At 37.8% G+C, this 22,692-nt stretch overlaps 1 protein-coding gene across 1 annotated transcript in view; it reads left to right on the forward strand.

The window, feature by feature from the left end:
* The first annotated feature begins 4,703 nt into the window (after positions 1–4,703).
* Positions 4,704–22,692, forward strand: part of LOC149851338 (sodium/hydrogen exchanger 1-like) — a 61,158-nt gene continuing 43,169 nt past the window's right edge. Inside the window, exon 1 of the mRNA XM_090000217.1 lies at positions 4,704–4,867. Coding sequence (XP_089856343.1) covers positions 4,733–4,867 — 135 coding nt within the window. The 5' untranslated portion in view covers positions 4,704–4,732. The remainder of the gene's footprint in view (positions 4,868–22,692) is intronic.

The raw sequence follows: 22,692 nt of genomic DNA on the forward strand, positions 1-22,692 counted from the left end.
CTACCTACGGTTGGGTCCCACAGCTGACAGGTTGTATCCCAAAGAAGAAGGGCGGCCAGAGGCAGCGGCACACATTTCGTGTGCAATGCGATTGCACCAGACCCACTTTGTGCTCGACTTGTTTAAAGTAAAGAGTTATAGCTTGACTCATCATGCACCCTATTCCGTGACAAGCAAATGCCCCCCTAAAGTGAGCTGAACCGAGCTGAGTCACGAGCTGCTTGATTCGTTTACCAACCGTAGCACTTCTATCTGGAACCCCATAAATATGTGATGCACTCATAGTGACAAATACCACGAGATTTATGAAAATCTTGCGATAACCTCGCGACAAATTGCCTGAAAGTTTAAAACGGCAATTTCTCGCGAGATTTTCAAAATATTTGAGGTCCGACGGCAGTGTCGATAATAAAAAATGTTCTAGTTGTCTTCAATGTAAGAGTCATGTTCTTCCATTTCATTCCATTAATAAAAGAGCTTCAAGACCATTTGAAATTATATGATCTGATATTTGAGGTCCGACTCCAGTTCCTTCAATGTCTGGCACTAGATATTATCTCATTTTTTTTAGAGTTATATACATGGATCTTCTTTATGAAAAGTAAAACTGAAACCTTCAAGTTATTTCAGAATTTTCATTCCTTTGTTCAAAATCAATTCTCTAAGAATATCATTTGTTTCCAATGTGATGGAGGGGGTGAATTCTCTTTAAATGACTTTATTAGTTTCCTCCAAACAAATGGGATAAGTAGGCAGGTGTCTTGCCCTCATACACCTCAAAAGAATGGGATTGCTGAACGGAAGCATCGTCATATTGTCGAGAGTGCAATGAGCATGATGCATGACAGTAATCTTCCAGTTTCCTTTCGAACAGAGGCTTTTCATACAGCTGCCTATGTCATAAATCGATTGCCCATGAACATCTTGGAAAACAAATCACCCTATTTCTCTTTGCATGGTGTACATCCCAACTATCATGATTTATTGGGTACGCTGAAGATTCTAAAGGCTACAGATGCTATGATCCCGTGAGCAAGCGCATCAAAATATCCAGAGATGGGTTTGACGAATCAAATTTTGGTCATAGTGCTAACACTCCTCCAAAAATTGAAGTTTATCATCCTTGGTTGAACTTAGATCTCTTTTCTAATATTGATGATGTTTGTTTTTCTTAATGTAATCAAAGAGATGAGGGAAACGTATCTACTGTTGCGCAAAGAACTCAGGAAAGTGTGATTTTTGAACCATTGTCGGCCCCTGAAAGGTATAAAAGCATTGTTTACTCTAGACGTGAGAAGGAGATACCTCTCGGCTCTAATCAGGAGCAGAATTCTCCTTCTATTTTTATTCAATCACCTGTTCACAGAAGATCTACCCGATTTCGACATCCAATTGATAGGTGGGTTAGTTATGAGAACTTCACAATGGATTTTCAACTCTTCTTAGTCTCTTTGGGCAAGGAAGATTAACCCACAACGTTTTATCAAGCAATAAATTCTAAGAGATGGATTGAAGCCATGAACAAAGAAATGGAAGTTCTTCATGAATGTGACACTTGGGATATTGTTCCTAGACCACACAATCGAAATGTGATTGGGTCAAAGTGAGTGTATAAGATAAAGTATAAGCCAAATGGCACTATCGAGCTATAATCAAAGTTCTAAGAAAATGAGGATACAAAATTAAAGAACACATGTAAAGCTAACAAGGCCTCAAACAAAATGATATTTCTAACTTGTTGGAAGTTGATAATTTTCCTAAGAAAATCTAAGTGAGATGCAACTTCTCCAACAAGGGTTTCTAGGTTAATTTTTTCTAAGACAAACAAATAAAGAAATTCATGAAATATGTGTGAACTATATAAAATATGTGCGATGTTCCGAAGTTCACTCTTAAATTATTTGCGAGTTTCGTGAAATATGTGCAAACTTCATGATTTTTTTGCGATGTTTTGATGATTGGGAGTAAAACGAGGTTCACATGAAATTATTTGCAAACTTCGTGACATGTGTGTTGTTTTGAAGTTCAAGATTAACATGAAGTTCACACATAAATTTTATGTGACCTTCGTGATGTCCGCAAACTCCTTTTAAGTGGTTGTTTGCATTACCCGAGGAGCAGAGCGATATATCGCCCGAAGTTCATCAACTTTGCACATGCGAGGGTTAAAAAGATCATAGTAAATTTAGGTATTTACGATTTTAGGCATCGGAGGAATAGTGAAAATTGTAGGGCATTTTTTAAAACAGGTCATAGTTTTCGTACAGTATGATCATTTTCCAATAATCATACTTCACTTTCATACGATATTGATAGAGATGGCGATGGCCCAACATGCAGGCATTGGACCCGAGTCACAGGTTCTGGTTCGAGTTTGGTTAGCATATGGATCTTGAATTCAAGCCTGACAGTTCTACCTACAATGATGTCAAAATAGCACCAGCCATCCACTCGTTTGGCCAACTATTCAGGTAAATCAGCCGATATCAATTCTCAACTGAATGGAAATGAATCAACCAACTTTTAATCAGCAGATGACACATATCATAAAAATATTAAAATAGTATTTTTTTGATTTATTTGAAAAAAATCCGAATCAGGTTAGTTGTGAATCGATTTTTTATCGATACGATACAAGTTGGCCGATTCGCAATGATACTGACAACACTGGATGCTAAACAAACAAGCTGAAGAAGCCAGACTTGGCTTGTCCTAGTGGAGAGTTGAGCGGATATGTAGATTATGACAAGCCCGAGCTAGAAGAGCTGAGTTCGAGCTGGCTTGCTTACAGAAAAATGCATTGTTTCAAAGCCGGTGTGGTCAGATTGGTCTTAGCCAATTCGCGCTATGGATTATGGCAATCAATGGGCTGCACTTGACTTAATTTTCCTTGCTCTATAGTCTAGTTCAAATATAGAACTAGGACCAGGCAGTCCCAATGGCCTTTGGGTACTTGGCCTGGGTTGATTCAGGCTTGGGCTAAAATGCTCCATTAAGTAGTCGAGCCGGGCTTGGACTTGATGTGGTGGAGTGTTTAGGAAGGCTCAGCTTGCTAAGCCTGATTATGTATGTGACCAGGCCACATTCTGCAGCTGAGGCTGAGCTCAGTAAGATCTGGGCTAGGCCTGAGGCTCGGTCGAGTCTGGCTCATGTCCATCTCTGGTCCATGAGATCTGCTTAACCGTTTTGCTCAGACATGGTCTACACGGGACCAGTCCCATGGCCCGAACACAATAAAAGTGGATCAGGTGATCAGCCCGAGCATGCTTGAACAAGATCAGGTGCAATCACATTGTACACAAAATGTATGCCGCTGCACCTAACTACCTACGGTTGGGTCCCACAGCTGACAGGTTGTATCCCAAAGAAGAAGGGCGGCCAGGGGCAGCGGCACACATTTCGTGTGCAATGCGATTGCACCAGACCCACTTTGTGCTCGACTTGTTTAAAGTAAAGAGTTATAGCTTGACTCATCATGCACCCTATTCCGTGACAAGCAAATGCCCCCCTAAAGTGAGCTGAACCGAGTTGAGTCACGAGCTGCTTGATTCGTTTACCAACCGTAGCACTTCTATCTGGAACCCCATAAATATGTGATGCACTCATAGTGACAAATACCACGAGATTTATGAAAATCTTGCGATAACCTCGCGACAAATTGCCTGAAAGTTTAAAACGGCAATTTCTCGCGAGATTTTCAAAATATTGCAAGATTTATGGAAAAAACATAAATACCACGATTTAAACGCTATATTTATGTTTTAAACGGCTATTTATCACGAAAAAATTGTGTATTTTTTTTTTTAAATAATTTTCATCAATATTTTCTTATAAAAAATAAATTTTATATTTTTTAATTTATTTTTTTATTGCCAAGATTTTGCCGAAAAAAACAAAAAATTATGAAATTTTTTCAATTTCTCGCAAGTTTTTGAAAAACCAGAAATTGCCAATAAAAACGTTTGTCACTATGGATGCACTCTCATTGGTGGTTATGATCTCGAGCACTCTCCACCTGATCGGCAGCCCAGTTAGGGTCTACCGGAGAGACACTCAAATGGATCTTAACCTAAATCCCACCCACATCCGGCCAAAGCTGAAGGCTGTCAATGGGTCGGGGCCATCAAGGTATTCCTGAACACGCTGGAATAACAATTTGTCGGATTCGGGTTTGGGTTTAGGTTTTGCCCGGTCATGAAAATGAAATCCCAAACTCAGACTTGTATAATTTTAGAAATTTATTTTTATTAAAAATATATATAAAATACTCAGTTCTGGTCGAGTACCCAGCAAAAATGTCTGGTACAGACAAAAATCATGACCCAGACCCTGCCCTCTTATTGCTCAGGTCGGGTTTGGGTCAACCCCAATATTATTTGGTCGACTTTTCATGCCCATACTCGGGAATTCGGTTCGGGTCGGTCCACTCCAAGGAGAGTCCTTGTTCAAATCCCTTCAAATTTTAGCGCCAACCAAACGTTCATGCCTACAGTGTCTCTCAACTACCATTCTCTCTCTCTCTCTCTCTCTCTCTCTCTTGCTTCTTCCTACAAGAAATCTAAAAACTAAGTTAATGAAGAAAGTTTTCTCTAATTTCCTCCACCGCCTCGGCATCACTCTCTGCGACTTGAGGCCTAATTCACGAAATTGAAGGGAGAATTCGGAGGGTTTCGTTCTTCTCCGACCGGAATCAGATCGCTCTGTCATTTCCTGTTTCATCCATCCGAAGGAGATGACGATGACGCTGGATCCGAGGACCGTCTTCTCACTGACCCTCTTCTTCTCCCTGCTCTGCGGCTGCATCGTCATCGGCCACCTCCTCCGCGGGAACCGGTGGATGAACGAGTCCATCAACGCCCTCATCATCGTAAGATCCTCGCCCCCATTCCTGTTTCCGATTCAATTCTAATCGCTCTCGGATCGTTCGTATCCTAATTTTGGTTAGGATTTCGAGATCACACGTTCAAAATTGGAGCTCATGTTGGAGGATTTCTTTTAGATGTGTCCTATTCAAGATGAAATTTAGTGCTTCTGAAATACAGAGATTAATTTTAAGTTCGTTTTGTGTTATTGTCTAAAATTCTTTACTGCTCAATGATGATATGATCGGGATTAGGTGCTCTAGTTGGATGTTTTTTGTTAGGGCAAGAATCAGGTGTTCTGGTCTTCATTTGTAACAATCATTGTTCAGAGATCTGATTGTAATATGTTTGATTATGTGTTCAAGTTGGTCTTTCATGCCATTTTATTCCTGATTTTTAGGTTATTGGTTATGTAAGGTTGTTTAACCCAATTACACCCAGAAAATGCAAAGGGGAGAATTCGGCAGGTGTTATACCTGTTGATTTCAGCATAATTGGGTTTAACCGTGGTGTTAGGTTAGATGTTTCTCTTTTCTGTTGATTCAAGATCCTTTGTGTTTAGAATATGGATCTTGAACAGGGGCATCAAGAGTTAGATCATAGCATATATGAATTGGGATATGTGTCCTCATTAGTGTTAGTGTATATATGTGCATGCCATGTGGATGTGCGCGCATTGTGTGTGCATGAGTGTAAATACTGCATGCATATGAAATATTCGTTTGGCACCTGAACTAATGATGCATCATAAATTCAATTATGAATTGGTTAAGACTTCAAAAACTTTGCCTTCATCTGGGTTCTTGGACTGCTAGTGCAATTGGAAGGTATATCCATAAGAATGACCACGCTTCATGGAGAATGACTAAATCTATCATATTGATAGCATTTCTCACAAAAGTGTAATGAAATGGTGGTCTTCCACAAAAACACTTGAATCCACAAAAAGAGTGTCTATTAAAGACACTTCAAGCAAAACCCATAAAAGGGTATAAAAGGAAGAACATAAAATGAAATAATAAATCTTTATTGAAAACCAAAATGCTTAAGAAGCATTGTTGCAAGAATGAGGGGAATGACCCCTATTTATACACTTTTGAGAAGAGGAGGAGGAGAGCTCATTTAGAGATCTCCATGGAGTCGTTGGAAGTCCAACGACTCTAAATATAGCCGTTGGACTAGGGTCCAATGACAATTAGCTAGTCAAGTCCTAGTTGGGACTTGACTAGTTTATTAAATCTAGTTCTAATAGAACTAGATAATAAAAAATAGAAAATAAATAAAAGAAAAAGTATAATATATATAATAATAATAATATAATATAATATATTATTATTATTATATATATACATATTACATTTTATATTTTAACACTCCCCCTCAAACTTACGGTATAATGAGCGAAAGTTTGTTTAAGAGAAAAGTGAAATCTAGGAGCCAAGAGAGGTTTGGTGAAGAAGTCTGCTAATTGATACTTTGATGTAACATATGGCAGATCAATGGTTCCATGTAGCTGTTAAATTATATACCTAAATCATTCAATGTAATATATATATTTTATATATATAAAGTAATACATATACATATATTAATATATATGTATATGTATCTACTTATTATATATATAAAATATATATTTCTGTTTTTGTTTAGCCGTAGGGGTAGAATAGTCTTTTCCTTCATTTTACGCACATTCAATTTATGAATGTGATTGTAATTTATTTTCGTTTTTCTTTTTCTTTTATTTTTTGTTTTTTGTTTTACTTTATGTAAAGTACCTTGGGGGGCCCACTAACATAGACGTTGGGCCCTCTCCAATGGTCACATTTGTGACCGTTGGAGGGGCTCCAACGTCTATGAGTGGAGCCCCTCCAAGGCCCCTCATGTGTTCTTATAAATAGGGGGTTCCCCCCTTTGTATTCTTCATGGCTTTGAGTCAAAGCCCAAGTTCTCAATAAATCGATTCCATTGTTTTTATGCCTTTGTGCATTTGTGAGTTATTTGTGAGTTGTGCCTTTGTGCACAAGTGTTCTTATTGTGCATTCGTGGTGGGTTTATTATCAAGAATATTAAGGTCTTGATCCTAGTATCTTGGTGGAGATACTTTTACATGGTATCAGAGCCTCGTTGAAGAAGGAGGATAGAGCATCCCGCCACTTGTGAAGTACCTCGGTAATCGTGCCCTCAATCTTGTGAAGTTTTGAAGTATATCATCTTCTTCGGGCGATATTTTAGAAGCAACTTTTGTCAAGAAAAGTTGGAAAAACTCTTAAGGTACACATTATTTTCTATCATCTTACCTCTCTAATGGGTGAAAAAGATTCCCACTTCTCTCTTGGGTTTAAACTTAGTGGTTCAAACTATCATGTTTGGGCCGGCAATATGGAAGCACATATCAAAGGGAAAGGCCTTTGGGGATACGTTCAAGGTTCCATATCGGAACCCGAACCCAAACTTTCTATCATAGAGAAAGGGGATATTAAGATCCTTGAAGGTGGAGATAGACAAAAGGCCCTTGAAGAATATTCAAAAAAGCATGATGAGTGGGAAATGAAGAACTTCAAAATTTTATCTTGGATTTTTTCATCCGTGGAAACCAAGATCAATGCCAACATCATTAAGTTTAAAAGGGCTTCCGATGCGTGGTTGTACCTTGAAAAAATGTATACTTCAAGGGACCTATCACACAAATATTATCTCCAAAAGAAAGCCTTGACTCTTCAACAAAATGATTTGTCTATTCGGGAATATTTTGCCGAATTATCATCTATTTGGGACGAGCTTGCTATGCTCGAACCAAAATGGAGCGGAGAAGCTATTGAATTAAGACACAAGCAACTAGAGGAAGATCGATTTTTTAATTTCTTAAATAGTCTTAGACCCGAATTTGAGCAAATTCGGTCCTCTCTCTTATCCGCTTTCACATCCCCATCTATTGAAGATGTCATCACCAAGTTAAGTGGTGAGGAAACACGTATGGGGATTAGTAAAAATAATCTGAGTATTCTTGCTACCCCTTCTCAAAGTGATTATGAAGGGGTTAATGCCGTGTCAAGACCCGGAAATAACTTGAAAACCTATAAACCTCCACATTTCAAGAATCAAGGGCAAGGAGGAAATGATCGATATGGGAAGAGAGACTATAGCAAATTAACTTGTCACTTTTGTAAAGAACCGGGGCATATCAAACCCCTTTGCCCTAAATGGAAGAAATTTCTTGCCGCGGCTTTAGCATCCCAATCAGAAGAACGACCTTCGTCATCAAATGAGTCTCTTTCGCTTCAACAAATTGTGGATGCTCTTCAACCTATTCTCAAAGGAGGCATTTCTGGAGCCGCTATGTCATCCTCATCCTCTCTCGGTAAGTCATCTTGGCTCCTTGATTCCGGTGCCTTATTTCATATGACTCCAAGTCCTTGTTTTCTCACTGATTATTCTAAAAATTTTCTTCCATCTTTTGTCTCAACGGCGGATGGAACACCTTTTGAAATTAAAGGAATGGACAACTTTGAAAAACAAGACTTCTTTATCCCAAAAATTCGTCTCATACCCAAATTAAACTTAAATTTACTTTCCGTCTCTCAACTCTCGGACCATGGTTGCGATATAAGGTTTTCTTCTAACAAGTGTTGGATACAGGAACGCCAGTCCGGGAGGTTGATTGGGGAAGGCTCTAGGAGAGGCGACCTCTACTATATCGATTTTCTTAAAATTCCCAAGGATCAATTTTGTAATGTTGTTCAAAACAAAGATATTCATGTATGGCATAAGAGATTGGGTCATCCCAACATTGTTAAAATCTCTTATTTGCCCTTTATTAAGCATCTTTGTAATGAAAATTTTGTTTGTAATGAATGTATTCTTGGAAAAATGAAAAGTCTCCCTTTTCCTCAAAGATCTATGTTTACAACAAGACCTTTTGAAATTGTTCACTCCGATGTATGGGGTCCGGCTCCGGTGATCTCTAAGGGAGGTTTCTCATACTATGTTATCTATGTGGACGATTTCACTAGGTTTAGTTGGATATATTTTCTTAAACATAAACATGAAGTTTTCTCAACCTTTAAAACATTTCATATGATGGTTTTAAATCAATTCAATGGAAAGTTAAAAATTCTTAGAACCGATTCGGGTGGTGAATATCTTTCAAATGAATTAAAAAATTATCTTGAAAACTATGGAATTCTCCATCAAAAGTCTTGTCCTAAAACTCCCAAACAAAATGGGTTGGCGGAACGAAAACATAGACATATTATTGAAACAACACGAACTTTGCTCATTTCGCAAAATATTCCAAAGAAACTTTAGCAGAGGCAGCTCTTACTTCTGTCTATCTCATAAACAGACTCCCATCTAAAAACTTGAACAAAATTTCCCCATTTGAAAAATTATACGAAAAAGAACCTGATTATAGCAGGTTAAGGGTTTTTGGATGTAAATGTTTTGTCCTTACTGATAAAAATGACAAACTCTCTCCTAAGGCCATTCCTTGTGCTTTTCTTGGTTATTCTGAAACTCATAAAGGTTTTCGCTGTTATGATGTTAAAAGTGATAAACTTTATGTTTCCAGAAATGTAAGTTTTTTGGAAAATGTTAGTGGTTTCGAAAAACTTGAAACCAATGACGAGAATATAGACTATTCCTTTCTGTTTGATCTATTAACTGAAGATGATGATACTAGTGATGATGAAACAAATCAAAATGACTTGAATAATAATGAAACTCATTCTGATCAACATATCAATGAAGAACATAGAGATCCCATAACCTACTCTCATAGAGATAAGAATACTTTTAGAAGTGCTCTCGAAAGATATGATAGTGAGTCTACCCCTTCAAGTGAAGGAAACCTTCGTAGGACCGAAAGATCAAGAAGACCTCCTTCTAGGTTCATCTCATATGAGTCCTTTTCACCAAAATATAGAGCTTGTCTAAGCGCCATTCACTCATACATAGAACCTAGGGATTTCGAGGAAGCACGAAAATGCCCGGAATGGATAGTCGCTATGAATAATGAACTTGAAGCTCTTAAGAAAGCAAAAACCTGGGAGTTTCAAGACCTTCCTAAAGACAAGAAAGCTATTGGGTGTAGATGGGTCTTTAAAGTCAAAACTAAGAGTGACGGGTCTCTTGAGAGATATAAGGCCCGCTTAGTTGCAAAAGGATATGGTCAAAAATATGGGATTGATTATGAGGAGACTTTTGCCCCCGTTGCTCGGATGGTCACCGTCCGATGCCTTATAACCGTTGCTTCAATCAATAAATGGAACATCTATCAGATGGATGTTAATAATGCCTTTTTAAACGGAGATCTAAACGAAGAAGTATATATGGATGCTCCTCCTGGAATGGAGTACCCTAAAGGAAAAGTGCTTCGTCTTCGGAAAGCACTCTATGGTTTGAAACAAGCTCCCAAGGCTTGGTATGATAGGTTTAACTCCGTTATGTTAGAAAATAATTTCTCATCCTGCTTTACTGATACTGCTTTATTTGTTAGAAAATCTAATGCAGGGATTGTTATTCTACTTCTTTATGTGGATGGCATGCTTATAACTGGGAGCGATTCTAAAGGGATTAAAAGCATAAAATCCATTTTAAAGGATAAGTTTGAAATGTCTGACTTAGGCTTCTTAACTTACTTTTTGGGTATTGAGGTAACTTATTCTCATAGAGGATATTTTTTGTCTCAAACTAAGCTTGCATCTGAGATTATTGACAGGTCAGGTATTACAGATGATAAAACTTGTGAAACTCCTGCTATAGTAGGAGCTAAAATGAAGATTGATGATGGTGTTCCTCTCTCTGATCCTACTCCCTACAAGCAACTTGTAGGATCATTGATGTATTTAAGTATCACCCGACCAGATATCTCACATGCGGTGCATACAGCAAGTCAGTTTCAGCATGCACCAACTTCTGTTCACATGGGTGCTATCTTACGTGTCGTAAGATATCTAAAGCACACTATTAATAAGGGAGTTTTTCTGTCTTCTTCTTCTGAGTTAAGATTAATTGCTTATACTGACTCTGATTGGGGAGGTGACCCAAATAACCGTCACTCCACCACTGGTTTTTGTGTATTCTTAGGTGACTCATTAATCTCATGGAGATGTAAGAAGCAGCAAAAGGTGTCTCTATCATCAACTGAAGCGGAATATCGTGCCATGGCAACTACTACCATGGAAATTGTTTGGATTCATCAGTTGTTGGAAGACATGGGGATCACTATTGAAGGGCCTACTAAGCTTTGCTGTGACAACAAAAGTGCGATTTATATTGCTAAGAATCACACTTTTCATGAGCGGACCAAGCACATAGAGATGGATTGTCACTACGTTCGGGAAGCATACCTTAAAGGAATCATTGACCTTCTATATGTCACGTCCGAATATCAATTGGCGGACTTCTTCACTAAAGCCTTGTGTGCTCCGCGTTTCAACTTTCTTCTTAGCAAACTCTCGGTCATCCTGCCCTAGGTTTGAGGGGGGGTGTTAAATTATATACCTAAATCATTCAATGTAATATATATATTATATATATATAAAGTAATACATATACATATATTAATATATATGTATATATATCTACTTATTATATATATAAAATATATATTTCTGTTTTTGTTTAGCCGTAGGGGTAGAATAGTCTTTTCCTTCATTTTACGCACATTCAATTTATGAATGTGATTGTAATTTATTTTCGTTTTTCTTTTTCTTTTCTTTTTTGTTTTTTTTTTACTTTATGTAAAGTACCTTGGGGGGCCCACTAACATAGACGTTGGGCCCTCTCCAACGGTCACATTCGTGACCGTTGGAGGGGCTCCAACGTCTATGAGTGGAGCCCCTCCAAGGCCCCTCATGTGTTCTTATAAATAGGGGGTTCCCCCCTTTGTATTCTTCATGGCTTTGAGTCAAAGCCCAAGTTCTCAATAAATCGATTCCATTGTTTTTATGCCTTTGTGCATTTATGAGTTATTTGTGAGTTGTGCCTTTGTGCACAAGTGTTCTTAAGTGTTCTTATTGTGCATTCGTGGTGGGTTTATTATCAAGAATATTAAGGTCTTGATCCTAGTATCTTGGTGGAGATACTTTTACAATATCTATTCCTCTCTAACGTAGTGATAGTTCATTTCAATATGTTTGGTGCATTCGTGAAATGTTCGGTTGCTTGCAATGTAGATCGCACTCTTGTTGTCATAGTACATACGTGAAGCTTGTGTTGCTTCAACTCCCATGTCGGCAAGTAGACGTCTAAGACAAACTACTTTAATGGTCGTGGTTGCCATGACTCGTTTTTCAACTTTTGTGGATGAGAGAGAGACCTTCTAATGTTTTTTGCATCTCCATGAGATGCAAGATTCACCTAAGAAAATACAAAAACCAGTGGTTGAGTGTCTGTTATTGGGATCACCTCCTCAATCAGCATTGGTATATGCAATTAAATCTAGTGAGGAGGTAGAAGACAAGAAAAGTCCTCATGAAAGAAAGACTTAATATATCTAATAATACGCAGAACGACTTCCATATGGACCATGGTGGGAGCATCTTGAAACTGGCTGGCTGTGTGTACAACGTGTGCTATGTCTGGTCTGATAATGGAAAGATAAGAAGGTGCTCCAATAAGCTACCTGTAAGGAGTAGGATCTTCAGGAGGTTCTCCATAATCAATTCTCATCTTAACGTTGACAACTTCTAGAGTGTCCACTTTCTTATCATCTGTAATTCCAGACATGAAAACAATATCAAAAGCAAATTTAGATTGAGACATTAAATACCCACGAGGGGAATAAGCAACTTCAATTCTTAAAAAAATATCTTAATAAACCTAAGTCAGTTATTTTAAAATGAGTTTTAAGAGGTTTTTTGATGTTTTTAACTCCCTGTTTATCGCCTCCGGTGATGATCATCCACACAGAGAAGAAGCACTATAATCCCTACATCAGAATTCTTAATAAACAAAGCAGTGTCAATCAAACAAGATTGAAAACTAATATCATGCATAACCTGACTAAACTTATCATACCAAGCTTTTGGTGCTTGTTTATGACCATAAAAAACTTTTTCTAAACGAAGAGCTTTACCCTTAGGAATACTAATACCAAGTGGGGCTTTCATGTGCACTTCTTCAACTAGATTTCCATTTAGAAATGCATTTTTGACATCCATTTGAAATATGAGCCATTTTCTAATGGAAGCCAAGGCAATTAAGGTTCTGACAATGGTCATACGAGCAACTGGGGCAAATGTTTCTTTATAATCGATGTCATATTCTTGGGCATAGCCTTTGGCTACTAATCGGGCTTTATATCTTTCAATAGTTCAATCACTCTTTGGTTTTAACTTTGTAAACCCATCGACAACCTATAGGTTTCTTACCTGGAGGAATATCTTGAATAGTCTAAGTAGAAGCCTTTTCAAGTGCATTCAACTCAGTTTTCATGGCTTCTACCCATTCTACATGATTTTTGGCTTGAGAGTACGATGATGGTTCATCATATGAGTGTATTAATGCAATGACTGCCCTATATGTGGGTGAAAAGGATTAATATGACACAAATTTTCTAGGGGGCCTCGAAACTCGGGATGACCTTCTGGTGGATACTTCGGAATATTTTTCTAGTACACATGGAAGATTTGACTCTCTTCGTCTCGAATATTGTAAACTAACATCCTTATGGATTTGCTCTTCATTGTCATCACTATGTTCGAGATCAATAGTACTTTGATCATTACCAAAGTCACATTCAAGATCACATTCAATAGGTTTTGAGGTCAAATATATTAGGAAAGAATATTCAGTGACTTAGTTTTTTCAAAATCAAAGAAACTTTCTTTTTCAAGGAAAGATACATTTCTTGATACATTTAGTTTTTCATTTTGAAAATCAAAACACCTATACCCTTTTTGATTATCGCCATATCCTAAAAACGCATAGGGAATCGCACAGGGAGAGAGTTTGTCATTTCTATTAGTGAAAACAAAGCACTTGCATCCAAACACTCTCAATCTAGAGTAATCCGGAGAAAGATTCACGAGTTTTTCAATTGGAGTTAGTTTTTCAAAGAGGAAGATGACATTCGATTAATAAAATAATAGCAGTTAGGACAACTTCTGCCCAAAATTCCTTTGGAACATGATTTGTTATTAATAAAGTCCTAGTTGTTTCCATGATGTGACAATGCTTATGTTCGGCCAATCCATTTTGTTGCGGTGTGTATAAACAAGACCTTTGATGTGTAATGCCATGTAAACTGAGATAGTTTTTGAATTCCGTGGACATAAATTCTGTAAAATTGTCTTCAATGAGACAATACGCATACAAACACTAATTCCTCACAAGAGATGTACACAATGACACTCAAAGAACACTTGAACTAATATGCACAAAGGCATAAAACAATACGAACATGCACAAAGGCATGAAATGCTACAATATATTAGAAATAAGATGAGCTTGAGCTCACAAGCTTGAGAAATTACAAGGGGGAACACCCCTATTTATATACATCAAAAGGAGCCACAAGGGGGGGCTCCCAAAGGAGTTGTTGGGAGCCCCCAACGACTCTATTGCCCCCCCCCTAGGTGGCGCAAACCAAGAAAGAAAAAGGAAAAAAATAAAAAAGAATAAAAGAAGAAAGAAGAAAGAAGAAAGAAGAAAGAAGAAAGAAGAAAGAAGAAAGAAGAAAGAAAAACATAAAAATACAAACATATTCCAAGTGGAATATGCGTAAAATTGGAAAATTATAGAAATACCCTTTTTGGGTATTGGAAGCTAAATAAATATATATATATCTATATATATTCATAGAGATACGTATACATGTATACATAGTACATATGTATACGTATCACTTGTTAAAATGTACACTCAAAATCAATATTGTAAGTATAAATATATATACTTATATACATAGAGATACGTATACATATATTATATGTATACGTATCTCTATATATAAGTATATATATTTATACATTTTTCTCCTTTTTTACCCGAAAGGGTATTTTTGTCATTTTACATTTTGCGCATATTCCATTTGGAATATGCTGTATTTTTCCCATTATTTTTGTAATTCTTTTTCTGTTTTATTTTTTCTTTTTTGCACTCTCAAAAAAGTGCATTGGGGGTCTCCCCAATAGAGTCGTTGCGGAGCCCCCAACGGTCACAATTGTGACCGTTGGGAGCTCCCCAACGACTCCTTTGGGGAGCCCCCTCTTGCACTCCTTCTTTCTTGTATAAATAGGGGTGTTCCCCCTTTGTATTTCCTAAGCTTGAGAGTCTCAAGCATTTGCTTTTTATGAAATACATGCATTATTGCATGTTTATTATTTATACGCTTTTTGCGTATTTTGTTCAAGTGTTGTGAGAGTGCTTTTGTGCACTTCTTTTTCTAAAGTATTTGTGCGTATATGTGTATTGTCTCTTCGTAGACAATTTTACATGGTATCAAAGCTCGATTGGTGATCAAGGATCGTGGGATTCTTCTTTTTTCAAGTGCCTCGAAAACCGTGCCTTCGGATTCTTAGAAGTAGAAGTGGTGGATCTCGCTTCTCAAATATTTTAGAAGGATCTTGTGCAAGCTAGAAGTTGAAGCATTGTGTTGGTACGCCTCCCTCTCCTTTTCTTTACTCCATAATGGGTGAAAAAGAGTCTCACTTCGCGCTTGGCTTCAAGTTGAATGGGTCCAACTACCATATTTGGGCCGGGAACATGGAGGCTCACATAAAAGGTAAAGGATTATGGGGTTATGTGCAAGGTTCAATTCCGGAACCGGAACCCAAAATAACCATGATGGACGGAAATGAAATCAAAATTCTTGAGGGAGAAGAAAGGATCAAAGCTCTTGAAGAATACTCCAAGAAGCACGACGAATGGGAAATGAAAAACTTCAAGATTCTTTCTTGGTTCTTCGCATCCGTCGAAACAAAGATTAATGCCAACATTATCAAGTTCAAGAAAGCATCGGAAGCTTGGCATTATCTCGAGAAAATGTATACATCAAGAGATCTTTCCCACAAGTATTACCTTCAAAAGAAGGCTCTCTCCCTTACTCAAGGTGAAATGTCCATTAGGGAATATTATGCCGACCTCTCCTCCATTTGGGATGAACTTTCCATGCTTGAACCAAAATAGAGTGGAGAGGCAATTGAACTCCGCCACAAGCAACTTGAAGAAGATCGGTTCTTCAACTTTTTGAATGGGTTAAGACCGGAATTTGAGCAAATAAGGTCATCACTTCTATCCTCATTTACCCCTCCATCTCTTGAAGATGTTCTCACCAAATTAAGTGGTGAGGAAACTCGTATGAGTTTATGTAAACAAGGACCAAATGTTCTTGTGGTTCCTTGTAATCATGAAGAAAACAATGAGGTTAATGCCGTATCAAGACCCGGAAATAATGTAAAGACCTATCGTCCTCCTCATTTTAAATTCCAAAATCAAGGAGGAGATAGTGGACAAAGAGGAAAGATGGACTATAGCAAGACTATTTGTCACTTTTGTAAGGAACCGGGGCATATCAAGCCCGTATGTCCCAAATGGAAGAGACTTCTAGCTATGGCCACCACCGGTCTACCACAAAAGGAAGAGGCCTCATCAAGTGGGTCACTCTCGTTGAATCAAATAGTGGAGGCCCTTCAACCTCTTCTCAAGGGAGCTACATCCGGCGCCGCCGTGTCTACCTCTTCCATTCCAGGTAAAGTCTCTTGGCTTTTGGACTCAGGTGCATCTTTTCATATGTCCCCAAACATGTTTTCACTTTCCGATTTTTCAAAACATGCTTCTCCATCCTTTGTTTCCACTGCGGATGGAACCGCTCTTGAAATTAAAGGAATAGGTAATTTTGAAACTCAAGATTTTTTCATTCCAAAAATTAGATTTATACCTAAACTTAACTTAAACCTTCTCTCTGTTTCTCAACTCTCGGACCATGGCTGCGATATTAAATTTTCATATGACAAATGTTTAATACAGGATCGCCGGTCCGGGAAATTGATTGGGGAAGGCTTTAGAAAAGGAGACTTATACTATATGGAATCTCTCCAAGTTCCAAAATCTTTTTGTAATGTTGCCCGGAACAAAGATATAAACATATGGCACAAAAGACTTGGTCATCCTAATGTCACCAAGTTATCTTATCTACATTTTGCAAAGGATCTATGTAAAAGTTCTTTTTCCTGTAATGATTGTATTCTCGGAAAAATGAAAAGTTTACCTTTTGAGCAAAGAACTATGTTCTCATCTAAAACCTTCGAAATTGTTCATTCCGATATTTGGGGACCCGCACCTGTTGTTTCAAAAGGAGGCTTCTCTTACTATGTTATTTTTATGGATGATTTCTCCAGGTATTCATGGATATATTTCCTAAAGTACAAACATGGAGTTTTTACATGTTTTAAAACCTTCCACTCAATGATCAAGAATCAATTCAATAGTAATATAAAGATTTTTAGAAGTGATTCTGGAGGAGAATATCTATCCAACCAATTTAAAACATATCTTGAGGATCACAAAATTATTCACCAAAGATCTTGTCCTAAAACCCCTCAACAAAATGGATTGGCCGAAAGAAAGCATAGACACATCATTGAGACCACTAGGACTCTGCTTATTTCTCAAAACATTCCTAAGAACTTTTGGGCTGAAGCAGCCCTCGCTTCTGTTTATCTGATAAATCGCTTACCATCTAGGATATTAGGAAAAATATCCCCTTTTGAGATCTTATATAAGCTTGAACCTGATTATAATAGGTTACGTGTTTTTGGGTGTAAATGTTTTATACTTACGGATAAAAACGACAAGCTCTCTCCCAAAGCTATTCCCTGCGCCTTTCTTGGGTATTCCGAAACTCAAAAAGGGTTTCGTTGCTATGATCTTCGAGATGATAAGTTATATGTTTCTAGAAATGTAACGTTTTTAGAAAATGAGAGTGGATTTGAAAAAAATGTTTCTCAACAAGAAAATTTTGATTACTCATTCCTTTTTGATTTATTGGCTAGAAACGATGATATATCTAGTGATGATGATGTATCATCAAACCACGATGAGGATGGTGATGTTGAAGAACATAACCCTCTCAATGATCAAGAAAACAGGTTTTCAAGTGATCCGATAACCTACTCCCGTAGAAACCAAGGCACCTTTAGAAGTGCCATTGACCAATATAGTGAGCTTGTACCTACTCTCGATCACCGAAGATCTGAGAGAAATAGGAGACCGCCAACTCGGTTTGTCTCTTTTGATTCCTTTTCATCCCGGTATAGGGCTTGTCTTAGTGCCATTCATTCTTATTTTGAGCCAAGAAATTTTGAAGAAGCTAAAAAATGTATAGAATGGCAAGAAGCCATGCAGAATGAACTTATTGCTCTAAAAAGGGCTGAAACTCGGGATTTCCAAACTCTACCCATGGGAAAGAAAACTATAGGTTGTCGATGGGTTTTTAAAGTTAAAACTAAAAGCGACGGATCCCTGGAAAGGTATAAAGCTCGCTTAGTTGCTAAAGGGTATGGGCAAGAGTATGGAATTGATTATGAAGAAACTTTTGCTCCTGTAGCCCGAATGGTTACAGTTAGATGTCTCATTACTATTGCATCTATTAAAAATTGGAACATTTTTCAAATGGATATGAAAAATGCTTTTTTAAATGGTGATCTTAACGAAGAAGTATATATGGATGCCCCACCAGGCATGAAGATTCCTGAAAATAAAGTTCTTCGTCTTCGAAAGGCTCTCTATGGATTGAAACAGGCTCCCAAAGCCTGGTATGATAGATTTACCAGTGTAATGTTGGAAAATGGTTTCTCCTCATGCTATACTGACACTGCTCTATTTACTAAGAAATCTAAAGCAGGGATTGTCATATTATTGCTCTATGTTGATGATATGTTAATTACAGGTGATGATGTTCAAGGAGTCAAGGGTATTAAGTTCGTCTTGACTTCAAAATTTGAGATGTCAGACTTGGGTTTTCTGACATATTTTCTTGGAATTGAGGTTGCTTATTCGCAACGTGGTTATTTTTTATCTCAGTCTAAACTTGCTTGTGAGATTATTGACAGATCCGGGATTTCAGATGACAAAGTATGCGAAACTCCTGAAGTTGTGGGAGCAAAAATGAAAATTGACGATGGTGTTCCCTTAACCGATCCTACCCCTTACAGGCAGCTGGTAGGTTCGTTAATGTATCTTAGTATTACTCGACCTGACTTATCACATGCTATACACATCGCCAGTTAGTTTCAGCACGCTCCCACAACCGTTCATATGAGTGCTGTTCTTCGCATCGTCAGATACTTGAAGGGCACTGTAAATAAGGGAGTATTTCTATCTTCTTCTTCTGATTTAAAATTACTTGCTTATACTGACTCAGATTGGGGAGGTGACCCTAGTAACCGTCACTCCACCACTGGTTTTTGTGTTTTCCTAGGTGAATCTTTGATTTCATGGCGGTGTAAAAAGCAACAGAAAGTCTCTTTGTCATCCACTGAAGCCGAATACAGAGCCATGGCATCCACTACCATGGAAATTGTATGGATTCGACAACTTTTGGAAGATATGGGAGTACCTATCCGAGAACCAACAAAGCTGTGCTGTGACAATAAAAGTGCAATCTATATTGCCAAAAACCACACCTTTCACGAGCGAACAAAGCATATAGAGATGGACTGCCATTATGTCAGAGAAGAATACTTGAAGAAGGTCATTGATCTACCATACGTGACGTCTGAGTATCAACTTGCAAACTTCTTCACAAAAGCCCTTTGTTCGCCTAGATTTCATTTCCTTCTGGACAAACTTGCGGTTATCACACCGTAAGTTTGAGGGAGGGTGTTAAAATGTACACTCAAAATCAATATTGTAAGTATAAATATATATACTTATATACATAGAGATACATATACATATATTATATGTATACGTATCTCTATATATAAGTATATATATTTATACATTTTTCTCCTTTTTTACCCGAAAGGGTATTTTTGTCATTTTACATTTTGCGCATATTCCATTTGGAATATGCTGTATTTTTCCCATTATTTTTGTAATTCTTTTTCTGTTTTATTTTTTCTTTTTTGCACTCTCAAAAAAGTGCATTGGGGGTCTCCCCAATAGAGTCGTTGGGGAGCCCCCAACGGTCACAATTGTGACCGTTGGGAGCTCCCCAACGACTCCTTTGGGGAGCCCCCTCTTGCACTCCTTCTTTCTTGTATAAATAGGGGTGTTCCCCCTTTGTATTTCCTAAGCTTGAGAGTCTCAAGCATTTGCTTTTTATGAAATACATGCATTATTGCATGTTTATTATTTATACGCTTTTTGCGTATTTTGTTCAAGTGTTGTGAGAGTGCTTTTGTGCACTTCTTTTTCTAAAGTATTTGTGCGTATATGTGTATTGTCTCTTCGTAGACAATTTTACATCACTCTCTCTCTCTCTATATATATATATAATGAGATTTAAGGATTACATTTTAACACCCCCCCTCAAACTTCAGGTGTGATGACCGCAAGTTTGCCAAGGAGGAAATGAAATCTAGGCGAACGAAGTGCCTTAGTGAAGAAATCGGCGAGTTGGTACTCAGACATCATGTACGGGAGATCAATGACCTTCTTCAAGTATTCTTCCCTGACATAGTGACAGTCCATCTCTATATGCTTCGTGCGCTCATGAAAAGTGTGATTCTTGCCAATATATATTGCACTTTTATTGTCGCAACATAACATTGTTGGCTCTTTAACACAGACTCCCATATCTTCTAGAAGACGCTGAATCCATATAATTTCCATGGTTGTGGATGCCATGGCTCTATATTCAGCTTCAGTGGAGGACAGGGAGACCTTTTGTTGCTTCTTGCACCTCCAAGAGACCAACAATTCTCCTAAGAAAACACAGAAACCAGTAGTGGAGTGACGGTTATTGGGTCACCTCCCCAATCAGAATCAGTATAGACAATTAACTTTAATTCAGAAGATGAAGACAAAAATAGTTCCTTATTTGCAGTTCCCTTTAAGTATCTGATGATGCGAATAACGACACTCATGTGAACCGTTGTGGGAGCATGTTGAAACTGACTGGCAATATGGATCGCATGGGACAAATCAGGCCGAGTGGTGCTGAGATACATTAGCGAGCCTACCAGTTGTTTGTAAGGAGTAGGATCGGTCAGAGGAATCCCGTCATTGATCTTCATTTTTGAGCCCACTATTTCAGGAGTTTCACAAATTTTGTCATTTGAGATTCTTGACCTGTCAATAATCTCACAATCAAGTTTAGTTTGAGATATAAAATAACCACGTTGGGAGTAAGCAACCTCAATTCCCAAGAAATATGTCAGGAATCCTAAGTCTGACATTTCAAATTTTGAAGTCAAGACGGATTTGATATCCTTGATTCCTTTGACATCATCACCTGTTATTAACATGTCATCAACATATAATAATAATATCACAATACCTGCACCGAATTTTCTGATAAATAATGCAGTATCTGTATAACAGGAAGACAATCCATTTTCTAACATAACATTGTTGAATCTGTCATACCAGGCTTTGGGTGCCTGTTTCAAACCATAGAGAGCTTTCCAAAGACGGAGACCTTTATCTTTAGGAACTTTCATACCTGGTGGGGCATCCATATAAACTTCTTCATTAAGATCACCATTTAAAAAAACATTTTTAACATCCATTTCAAAAATGTTTCATTTTTTAATAGAGGCAATAGTGATGAGACATCTGACTGTAATCATCTGTGCTACGAGTGCAAATGTCTCTTCATAGTCAATTCCATATTCTTGACCATACCCTTTCGCGACTAAGCGAGCTTTATACCTCTCCAGAGATCCATCGCTCTTAGTCTTAACTTTAAACACCCAACGACAACCTATAGTTTTCTTTCCAAAAGTTAGAGTTTGAAATTCCCATATGTTAGCTTTCCTAAGAGCTTTGAGTTCATTTTCCATAGCTTTTTGCCATTCAACACATTTTTTGGCTTCTTCAAAATTTCTTGGTTCAAAATAAGAATGAATGGCACTAATACAAGCTCTATATTTGGGTGAAAATGAGTCAAAATAGACAAATCTTGTTGGAGGCTTCCTATTTCTTTTAGATCGTCTGGGATCATGTATGAGAATAGAATCACTGTAACGCTCCAAAATTTCTCAACTTGAAAAGTGAAGTTTCTCTAAAAGAATTCTTTAAAAAAGCTTAAACTCTGCCTATTTAAAAGCCTTTCTATTTTAAAAACCAAGTTTGTTAAATCCCAGGCACGTTAGCTCGACCAACCAAAAAGCGACAACAAAATAGTAGAATGCTGAAAAGAGTGTTAAATCTTAAATTCCACAATGTTTCTGTACAATGAAAAATAGGAGGCTCAGCCCCTATTAAAGCAAAAAACCAAAACTCAAAATCCTGCAACGACGACCAGAAATCTGGAAGGAAGAGTACAACCTCGAGCCACGTCGCATGCACCATTGACTGTCTGCCACCGCTACTCGTCACTTGCCCATAAAATGGGTCAGTCTCGTGAAAAACTAGTAGGAGTGCAAAAGAATAAGAATTAACAGCTAGAGCAGCTAAGCATGCCACAATATGAAGCACATAGAACTCACAAGTATGCTAGCACGTGATACCACAAGTACATAAAAACAACAGCTGAAGGGTGAGCATGTTTAATTTAGTTATCACTTGTTAACCGGCCATGCGGGTACGTACATGGCACACGAGCCGAAACAGCCGAGACCAATCCAAGGGTTTATTATTCTATATATTTTAAGATACCTCGGTTGACTGACTGAATCCTATCCTAAGGGGACGATCGGTGGTCAAGAGAGCAAGC

Source organism: Nuphar pumila, chromosome 1, assembly GCF_984573655.1.
Source record: "Nuphar pumila chromosome 1, dmNupPumi1.hap1.1, whole genome shotgun sequence".
In the NCBI taxonomy this organism is placed as follows: Eukaryota; Viridiplantae; Streptophyta; class Magnoliopsida; order Nymphaeales; family Nymphaeaceae; genus Nuphar; species Nuphar pumila.